The 11048-nt window shown below is 39.0% G+C and overlaps 1 protein-coding gene across 1 annotated transcript in view; it reads right to left on the minus strand.

The window, feature by feature from the left end:
- NID1 (nidogen 1) overlaps positions 1-11048 on the minus strand; it is a 108980-nt gene that overhangs the window by 75212 nt on the left and 22720 nt on the right. Inside the window, exons 3-5 of the mRNA XM_021000400.2 lie at positions 10593-10819; positions 8191-8615; positions 2317-2466 (exon numbers count right to left, since the gene is read on the minus strand). Coding sequence (XP_020856059.1) covers positions 2317-2466; positions 8191-8615; positions 10593-10819 — 802 coding nt within the window. The remainder of the gene's footprint in view (positions 1-2316; positions 2467-8190; positions 8616-10592; positions 10820-11048) is intronic.

Consider the following 11048-nt stretch of genomic DNA (forward strand, 5'->3'; position numbering starts at 1 on the left):
TTATCTAGCTGTTTTCCATATCTACAAGTAGCTAATCTAGAGTACTAGGCAGTTTACTGTACAGCATTTTGAGCTTGGCATAGTTTTCCATACAAATTTTTCATGACACTGGAGAATGTTATGAATTCAGTAGACTAATACCAAAAAAATGCCTCCTAGGAACAATTACAATAAAGAGTTGAGCCAAGCTAAGCTAATAAAGGGAGGGTGAGGGAATGAAATGTCAAATCTTCAACTGAAAAATTAAGTTTTTAAAAATAAGAAGAAAGCCAAAAAACATTTAAGCCACAAAACCATTTTTTGTTCAAATATGTGTGTGTACAATTTAAAAATAAATTGCAGAAGGGTCTAATTTCTGAACTTTCTGTAAAACAGAAAATCTTCTTGCTTCCAACACTGATAAGGTTGATTTTTTTCCCCAAAGATTTATTTGTAGCTTTCTACTCCTGCATTGGTATGTTAATTGGTCAGGTTTAACTTTTTCTTTTCCTTTGTTATAGGAGAAAGCTCATGGAAGGCTAAGAAGAGAGGTTTATGTTCAGAAATGACTGTGATGTAAAAACAAAGTCATTGATTCAACTTTTAAAAAAGAAAGAAAGAAATTGTAGGAAACCGGGAAAAAAAATTGTTCTTTGTCCTTGTGGAATTCAAAGAAACTATGAAGATCGTCTAGTTCAAACTGTATCTAAATAGGGATCCTCCCCTCCACAAGATACCCAAACAAGTCATACAGCCTTCATTTGAAGAATTGCAGTGAGGAAGAATCCACTACATCCCAAGGTAGCTCATTCCACTTTTAGATAGTTCTAATTATTTTATATTAAACTACTGTTCCTAGTTTTGTCCTAGCCCTGCCAAAAAGAATAACCTAATACCTCTTCTATATGGTAGCCTTTCATATAATTGAAGACAGCTAGTTCAGTCCCCTGTAGTCTCCTCTTCTCCAGGATAAACATTCCTCATTCCTCATATGCCAAGATCTCCAATCCTCCTCAAGCAGAAAAATCTGCTTGTCAACATCCTTCCTAAAATGTTGCTATCAAAGCTGAAGAAAGTTGTACAGACAGAGTCTATGACTGTCAGAATACAGAAGACTACTACCTCATTTATTTTGAATACACAGAAGCTGTTTTGGCTTGCCATAGAATGCTGAGCTGGTTCTAGGGGCCCCAGAGCTACTTCAGAGAACTGGCATCGCTAGAGAGGCTGAAACCAATACAATCAATCAGGAACCTTTCTGATCATTGGGTCTATCAAGAACCGAACCATATCTTTCCGGGGCAGGACACAGCTAAAGCAGATCTCAATCACTGGACATATACCAGTGGGGTTGATCCAGGAGTCTAATGATTTAGTCCCCCCTTGAATTCCAAAGTACCAGGCCTTGTCTTATCTGATTCAAGGGCACCTGGCAAAAGGAACCAAAAAGTGAAGCTGGAGGAGGAGGTGTGTTTTTATAGACTGCCAAATTCACAATGTTTTTAAGGACAGACCCAGAATCTAACAACCTGTTATATAGAACTACATCTGTGAAACATATTGCTTTGCTAACAAATTCAAATAGAATTTAGTAGAGTTTACAGGATGGTAAGGAAGAGTTCAGGGCAGCTAGGTGGCGCAGTGGATAGAGCATCGGCCTTGGAGTCAGGAGGACCTGACTCCTCAGACACATAACACTCACTAGCTGTGTGACCCTGGGCAAGTCACTTAACCCCATTGCCTAGACAAAAAATAAAAATAAAAACAAAAAAAATGAAGAGTTGAAAGCAGGGGAAATTAAAAGATATTAATGATTCCACCCCCTCGTTACCTAATTTCACTATTTCTGCCCATGCCCTTTCATTAGGCTTATCTACACTAAGGGCTGAAGCATCTAAGATTAAAAAAAATACATAGTATGGGAAAGAAACAGACCTACTCAAACAAGAACAAGCAGATTTAAAGCCAGTCCATTAGCAAAGTAGAAAGTAAGTACAGGGAGTAGGAGATTCAAAATCACTTGCATCATCTAGGTATATTTTAGTTGTTTTTAGTACTTTAAGGATCTGTGATTTCAATGACCTGAGACTCACTCTACCAGTGTGAATGATAACCCTTCCACTCTTTGGGAGACATATTTCATGAGGCCCCATAACTAAAAATGCCATCACTTGGTGACCAACCTCCTTTCTGGTATTGAGAATCCCCTCATCCCACTTCTAAAAGTGTTAAATGTCTCCAGAGACTTGGGTGAAGGCAGCAATTTAAAAGCAAGCATTCCCTTCCCTGCCACCTCCCTCAACACCCCATCAAATCCATTATAAGTGAGTGACTCACCTTCGGCAACGCACTGTCTACCGTTTCCAGTATATCCGGCGGCACAATAGCAACAAAAACCTGTTGGGTAGTCTCTGCATTGTGCATGAATGGAGCACTGGTATCTGTTATTGGCACAAGTCTGTCGAGAATCAGTGTTGTACCTGAAAACTGTTTCAAGGGGGAAAAAAATGTTCCAGTGAGGGCCTCTGTGAGTGTTACCTGTGGCTATACTTTGAGATGCCTTTCCTTACACCACATCTGGAGCATAGGTTCTTCTTTTTAAAAAATTCTTTATTTTTATCATTCTTTTTTTTTAAATTTTGAATTCCAAATTCTCTCCCTCCCTCCAGTCATTTCCCTAACCATTGAGAAGGCAAGCAATATGATTTCAATTATATATGTGAAATCATGCAAAACATTTCCATATTAGGGCATATCACCAAAAAAAAAACCCAAGAAAAATAAAGTGAAAAATAATATGTTTCAATCAGCACTCAGAGATCATCAGTTTTCTTTCTGGAAGTGGACAGCATTTTTCATCATGAGTTCTTCAGAATTGTTTTGGATCATTGTCTTGATTAAAGAGGTAAATATTTCACAGTTGAACATCATTACTGATATTGCTATTACTGTGTACAATGATCTCCTCAATGACTTCTGCTTCATTCTGCATCAATTCATGTAGGTCTTCCCAGGTTTTTCTGAAACCACCCCCTTTGTCATTTCTTATAGCACAACGTATTCCATCAGAACAAGGGTTCTGAATGTGAGGTCTCAACCACCGGATTTGAAGGGAGTCTATGAACTTGGATGGCAGGAAAAGTTACATCTTTAGTTTCACTAACCTTTAACTGAAATTTAATATGCCTTTTCAACTTTGAATGTAAGCAATAAATATTCTGAGAAGAGGTCCATAGGGTTCACCAAACTGCCAAAATGAGTCTTTTTGAACACAAAAAATAGTGAAGAACCTCTGACTTAGAGGAATTCATAATTGCTTACCAGAGGAGAAACGAGACATAGCTATAAAAAGTAAAATTCACTACAGACAAAAAAAAAGGAGGGGGAGGGTCATTGAAATGGGAATGGTACCATTACTCAAATAACCAAGGAAGATAGGAAAGTTTGAGTTCATAACATAATTAACAACTTTTTTTTTGGGGGGGAGTGATATAGAGAACTCTTGAGGAAAAAAAAATCCCTGTACCAATGAGTTGCCCGGGACACTGAGTCATTAAGTGACTTGCCCAGAATCACACAATCAAGATGTATCAGAGACAGGACCTGAACCCCAGACATCCTGACTCTGAAATGCCATGCCTTTTTAAAATGAGTTACTCTATACTAAATCACACTGTTTCCCAAATTCTAATGTGCAATGATTTTTGCCAACCTGGGAAATTTTTATGATTAACGATAATTATTTCTTAAATAAGCTAACAAATGTAATGACTTCTTCCCCCTCCTCAGGAGGCAGAGTAGGTGGTATACATAGCAGAGAATGTAGCTGTTTAGCTAGAGAAGACCACTGTTACATGGGACACTTATTATCACTGAAGAACAAATTCATTCTGTGGATTGAACTGCCTCACTTAATATCCACCTTAAAGTGCCAGGCCTATGAGAATAAATCTGAAGGTAGTCAGATGGGTGGGGGACAGCCATCTCACAATAGGCAATACAGAAGCCTAAATCAGTAATCAGAAGATAGCATTCATACCACACCTAGGTAAACTACTCCCCAATGTTTTTCACAAACATAGTCACACCTAGCTTAAAAACCTTTGGTCAAAGAAAAAGGGGGAAAAAAACCTTGCTATTTAAAGATCTCATCTCTTAGGTTCCTTCTTACCACAACTATGAACTAGCTCATTTAATTGAACAATCCAGAGCAAATTAATTTTGTATGTGGTCTATCCAAACACAACAGGGAGTGGTTTCTGGCTGTGATAACAATTCCGTGCATAATTAGAAGCCAATGCACGAGTGAGGTCAAAAGCAATAGAAATTTAATCACACGTAATTTCTATTAATCCTCCAGGAATGGAGTCACATAAGGGACATTTTCAGAGGATGCATAAAGAGGGAGCTGGGAAGAAAAGAAATCAGGGCCTCTAAACTGAACAAACACACTTGTAATGCTATTGATTACCCAACCTCCAACTGTGCCCCAAGCTTTCAAGTAGTTTCCCTACTGCCTGTCTGTCAGTAGGGGCCTTCATGGATAACAACATGAATACATTGAAGGCTAGGGTGAAGTCACTTTTCACTTGCTAATGAAAACAGTCAAAGAGCTGGGAACAGGAGAGGGAATAACACCTGATTTTAGGGCAGATTTTGGTTTTCAGTTCAAGGCTTTTACTAGCATAAATCTCCTTTCAACAAACATAAAATATACCACCATGGGTTAGGAGAGGTAGAGATGGTCTTGCTTAAAATATGATCGTTTCACAAATGAGAAATTCAGACATACCTAATAGGGTGGAAACATGGCAGGAAATAGAATGAGAATCAAACTAGACATCTGCAAGTGAATAAGTACATCTGAGGGAAACGCATCCAAAACATCTGGGGAAGATTAATTGGAAACACAGTTTTAAGAGGCAGATTGCCATGTTCCTAGGAACTTTTAGTATCATGTAAGACACCAATGATGAAATGTTTAAAGGAGGGAACATGGATGCCTTTAGCTTTCAGTCAAGAGTCAAAAGAAGGCAGTCTTTTCCTCATCCTGCCACCAATTTGTTATGTGACGTGGAGTAAATCACCACCTTTCTCTGCTTCTGTCAGCTCCTTCATGGAATCAGAATATCACCACATCTCCACATCTTGCCTGTTGCTTTCTTTGGGAATTTCAAATGAAGTTCAAGCACAAAATATGACTTATGACTGCCTTTGTTGGCCATGTAGTAAATCACAACAAGGAGATAAAAATGAAACAATAAGACTTCTCCAAGCCTTGTAATAACTTTATAGAGGGGGATAAGACCATGCAAATATCATTAAAGAGGTACAGTAAGACCGTGAGAAGAGCCTCGGTCTGGGCGGCAGAAGAGGTAGGATCTGACCCAGACTGGCTATGTAGTCACAGGCAAGTCATTTCATCGAGCCTTAGTCCTTCATCTCTACAATGGAAATAACACTTGCTTTAACCTTCCATGGGCCTATCTCGAATAAAGCAATTTGTATACATTTGGATCATGGAATCATAGAAGTAGTGCTAGATGGGAACTTAGAGGCCATTGAGCCCAACCTCCTAATTTTACAGATGAGGAAACTGAGGCATTGAGCAGTTAAGTGACTTGTGCAGAGTCATACTGCTCATGTCTAAAGTAGAATTTTTGAACCCAGGTCTTTCTGATACCATGCCCAGTGTTCTCTCCTCTATGCCACTATGTAGGCATGGATTATCATCATCATTAAAAGAGGTAATATAAAATAGACTTGGATCCATCCCATTTAAATCTTTTTTGCTGAATTATATCATGTTAGCATTAAAAAAAAATTTAACGAACACATTATTTTTAATAGAAATACAAAAGAGCCTTGTTATAAACCCAGATTCAGATTGCTGCAGGTCAGATTTTGTGCCTCAGAAACATACATATGACCAGCATGGTTTGGGGAAAGAACAATGGATTTGGAACCAGAGCACTTGGGTTCAAATACCAGCTCTGTCCCCTGCTACCTGCATGACTTTGGGCAAACCTTTCACATTTTAGAGTCTCAGTTTCCTGATCTATAAAATGGGGGGTGAGGGGTGTAGGTGATCCCAAAGGTCCTTTCCATCTCTTAAAATCTTATCTATTATCCTGATGGGTAACTAAATCCTATACCTCAAGACTAGCTTACAAACAGGGATTTGCCATATTGTATTTGTGGTTTTTACAGACCACCAGAGCAGCAACAGATGTAGGAGTTACAAAAGGAAAACAATCAACTATCCTAAATACCACAGACAGAACTTATAAAATTATTTCTGGTTGACAGATGGATAAATAGAAGGCCTGAGGATGCTAAGGTTAACAAGAAAAAGACTCAGAAGGGAAATCAAGCTATCTTAGAGTACTTAAAGGGTTATGATATGGAACAAGAATTACCTATTATGTTGATGTGCTAAGGTAAAAATTAGGATGAGTAGGAGCCAGGTCCAGATCCACACAAGGAAGAGCTTTCTAACAATTGGAGGAGATTGAAAATGCATAAAATAACAAAGAGCAAAATGAGCAGAGCCAAGAGAACATTGTTAACAGTAACAGCAATTTCATTTTAAGAATGACTTTGAGCAACTAAGTCATTTTGACTCTTATAAATACCCAAATTAACCATAAAGGATCTATGAAGGAAGATGCTGTCGGTACCCAAAGAAAGAACTGATAAATAAATGTATGTATAGAATTATTTTACTCATATGTACATATTTGTGTCTAATGATAGCCATCTCTAAGATGGGGAGAAGAAATAAAAAAGGGGGGAAAAGTTACATGATAACTTTATTATATATATCTAAAAGGAATAGCAAGTTGTACACAATAGATTGGTTAGTTTCATGTGTATTTTTTTTATCAAACTACATTATGGAAATGCTTGTTTCATTTCTTAAGTTCAAAATAAAATAAATAACTTTTTTAAAAAATGTAACGTGCTGCCTTGTGAGATAGCAAGTTCCCCATTACTAGAAAAGATTGGATGAAAGAGACTTTCTCATTGAGTGAACAAGATGACCTCAAAGGTCCATTTCAACTCTTACATTCCATCTCATGTGTTAAGAGTTACAAATAAGAAAACTGGATCCTCAAGGTCATATTTTCGAAGCATCCTTTCAGATGGGTGGGATGGAATGCTAGGAGAAATGAGAAAGCACCCTGACATCTCCATAGTCATAGTTCCAACTCCAAAAAGCTATTCAGTCTCTGAAGACCTGATGTCTACATTACAACTCTCTCTAACTGTAGGTTTTACAAACTATCAGACCGCATCCTCTGCTCTAAGCTCATGTCCCATTGTAACAGTGTGATGGAGCCAGCTCAAAAAGGCTCACGGGAGAGAGTCAATTGTCAGATTTTTAGTCTGAGAATTTACACCTTATATATTAGCAAATACTACAAACCAGGGCTTGATTTGCTGTTTTGTTGATTTTTTAGACTTAAGGAAATGATGGAGAAAACATTCATGATGCAGATTAATCTTAAGAGCATGTTGTATATACATGGTTTTTGTTGTTGTTTTCGGAGAGCCAGTTGTTAAATATTCACCAACACACTGCTGCTGTACTCAACTCAATTTCCTTATCAGTCAAATGGTGCCGATGGTGGTGGTGAGGCTGGACTAGACCACAGGTTCTGAACTTTTTTTTTTGGTCATGGCTCCCTTTCATATTCTGGTAAATCTTACAGACCCCTTTTCAAAAGAACATTTTTAGAGGCAGCTAGGTGGCATACTGGATAGAGCTCCAGCCTTGGCATCAGGAGGACCTGAGTTCAAATCTGGCCTCACACACATGACAATTACTAGCTGTGTGACTCTGGGAAAGTCATTTAACCCTGATTGTCTCACCCAAAAAATAAAATGCTTTTAAATAATTAAAGGAAATGCTAAATTTCAATTAGAGGTTAACAAAAATAAATATGTGCTTTTTAAAAAAAACGCCCCAATTCAAAGACCCCTTGAAATCTAGCCACAGACCCCTTGGGGAACCTTCGGACATGAAGTTAAAAACTCTTGAACTATATAAACACTTGAGTCCCTCCCAATTTTCAATTCTATGAACTCCATATTGCAAATCTACCAGGATTATCTGTATTTTACACCACAAGCAATGCAAACACTAATCCTCCCCTTCCCAAAGTAAAGTCCCCAAACATGTACCCTTAGCAAGTTAAATGGCCTTACCAATCCCTGTTTCCTCTACTTCATCCACATCTATGACCTGTGCATGCTGCTGGGGAAATCCTTCAGCTGGGTACAGGAACGACTTGGTTCCCCTACCAGAAGGATCCGGGTACTGATCCACCACAATGGGTTCTTCTAGAGGTGGTCTCTCCGTACTGGCGTGACGTGGGGAGATGGGATTTAACAAATCATATGTGTCTTCATCTCCTCTCCTGGGGACATCGTAAGGGTCAATTGTGGTGCCCACATCCTCCAAGCCCAGGGACCTCTCAGACACGCTCACCAGGTCATAGTCTTCATCTTCCTCATCTTCATATTCTGTGCCATCAGAGCCAAGGCTGCCATCAGCTGGCACCACACCACTGGCAGTGGAAGGGCTCCCAATCTCAAAAACCCAGACACCTTGACGTCCTGCATTGCTGCTCCTAGGGATAAAATAGGACAGCAGCTCTCAGAAAGCATTCCTATCCAAAATTAGTAAACAAGTCGTAAATAGCCCACATAGATATAAAACAGACTCTCCTCCACCCTCAAGACCTTTGTGTCTGAAATCTTCTGTAACGTACCAAAATAGCATGCTTATCAAAAGTGGCAGGGACTGGGAGAATGGGTTCAAACGGGTGAACATTTGACCTGCCACAGGACCAAGAATTTCCAGGGCCACTGGGATGTGCTATGCTATGTGCTAAGAGCACAGAAAACTCTTTGCTCACAAATACTAGAGGTTTTCCCAATTAAACAAATCTCCTTTGAGATATTTAGAAGGTGGAGTTAAGAGAAGCTATTTTATCTTAAAATACTACTGATTCCCATCTTGTTGGCGAAAATCCTTACATAATAAGATTCTTAGTGATTAATACCAAGCTATTAAAAATGCTCCATCCTCCCTCCCATTTAAACCCATCCTTTTTCTTGATTATCCCCTTTTCTCTTTAATCCCCACTCCTTCCTCAAAATTTTACTATTTTGCTTATACCATAGACATTTAAAAATGTTCATCACAGATTTCATTTATACAAAGGACAAATAGATTGGAAAAGGGGGACATGCCATCAATCAGGAAGGTTTTAAAGGTACAAGTTGGAAAAATTCAAAGTAATTTTGAATTTAATCTTGAATGGGATATCTGATCAACCTTAATGCCTTCGGCTCAAGCAGAGGAAGCCCCCAGGGACAGGGGAACGATAAATCAGAACTTGCTACATGAAAGCTGCTGGGTTTCCCCTTGCCCAGCCCATCATAGTGAGGGAAATCAAAGGGAGATAGACATTTTGGGTCCCAGGAAACTCCAGTATAAATATCTCCCTCTTTAGCCCTATTCTGTATAACAAAGTAGGACCATATTTTTTTTTTGAGCTAGTAGGGACTATATAAAGTCATCTAGCCCAACCCCCTTATTTTAAACATCAGGAAACTGAAGCCCTGAGATTAAGAGACTTGCCCAGGATCACAAAAGTTATGAGTGAGTCAAGATTGGAATCCAGGTCCTTTACTCCCAATCCAGCACTCTTTTCAAGGAAGCACGCTGCCCCTGTTCCTTTCTACCCTGAAAGCCATTCCTGGTAGAAAGTTTTGGGGTATTTTTTTCTCAGAGCCTGGGCTCACAGTAAGAGAAGGGTTTGGTGCTTCATACCCCTTAGGATGATAACACAAACTGCTGGCAGTCAGGACAATTCCATAAACATAGGATACATACAGTTACTTGGCTCACAGCAGAACAAACTCTTCCCCCAAAAAGGAACTATAGAAATCTAAAAAGTAAGTGATAGTCTATGATTGTGGAATATTACAGATATTATTAGGCTCAGTGCACTCACCTTGGAGTTAGAGGAACTAGGTTCAACTCTTGCCTATGACACTATCTGTATGAGTCTGGGTAAGTCACTTAACCTCATTATATGTAAAATGAAGGGGTTGAATTAGACGGTCTCTGAGGTTCTTTACAGCAATAGAGCTATGATCCTATATGTTAGTCCAGAACAATGATTTGTTCTGTGAAGTTTGGATTTAGTCAAAGGGCCACACTTGAGGACCTAGAGGGCCATATGTGGCCTCAAGGCCACAGGTTCCTCACCTGGCCCAGGTTAGTCAGTTTTATGATACTGCCTTTTTTTGCTTCTTTTTTCTTTCTGTTTTATTCTTTGTCAGAAGAGATAACTCATTGGATAGTGGAGGAAAAGGGCTATATCTGGAAACAAAACTGATATAAAAATAAACATCAATAAAAATTTAAAATTATAGTATTAAAAAAGTAATTTGTAGGAGGCAGACACCCTCAGGTGGTATACTTTGCATATAACCATGCCACTTTGAAAAATGGGAAGAGCCAAGGTGGCTTATTAATTAGAGGGACAGAAGATGGCAGGGAGAGGAATGTCTCCTCAAGAACAAAGAAAACATACTTGACCAGATTTTCAATGGATTCTCTGTCATTAGCAAATATGTTGTAGGCACCATCACTTTTCCACAAGAAACCCACGGAGCCTTGACTAAATGCAACCACAGCAGAAACTTGGTTTTCATCCTTCTTGGAGTGCGTGGTGTAGAACTGCAAACCATCTTCTGGGTAAAGGAAAATGGCATACGAACTGGAGTCAGAGGAAGCTAAGACAGACTGGAATGTGTTTCTCTGTGGAGAAAATTTAAGATTCAGTTTAAAATCTGGAAAAACACCCCAAAATGCACAAATAGACCGACTTCAATCCCATAATCTTCAACAGGCTACACCCCATGCAGACAGTGAGAGGGCAACACCCTGACCTTGTTTCAGAAACCTCTTTACAGCATAAACATCTTTGCCAAATGAAAAGGTAGTGATTTACAAGTCTGCCATGATATTCAAAACTGAAGCTTTGTCT

Source organism: Phascolarctos cinereus, unplaced genomic scaffold, assembly GCF_003287225.1.
Source record: "Phascolarctos cinereus isolate Bilbo 61053 unplaced genomic scaffold, phaCin_HiC Scaffold_5;HRSCAF=322, whole genome shotgun sequence".
In the NCBI taxonomy this organism is placed as follows: Eukaryota; Metazoa; Chordata; class Mammalia; order Diprotodontia; family Phascolarctidae; genus Phascolarctos; species Phascolarctos cinereus.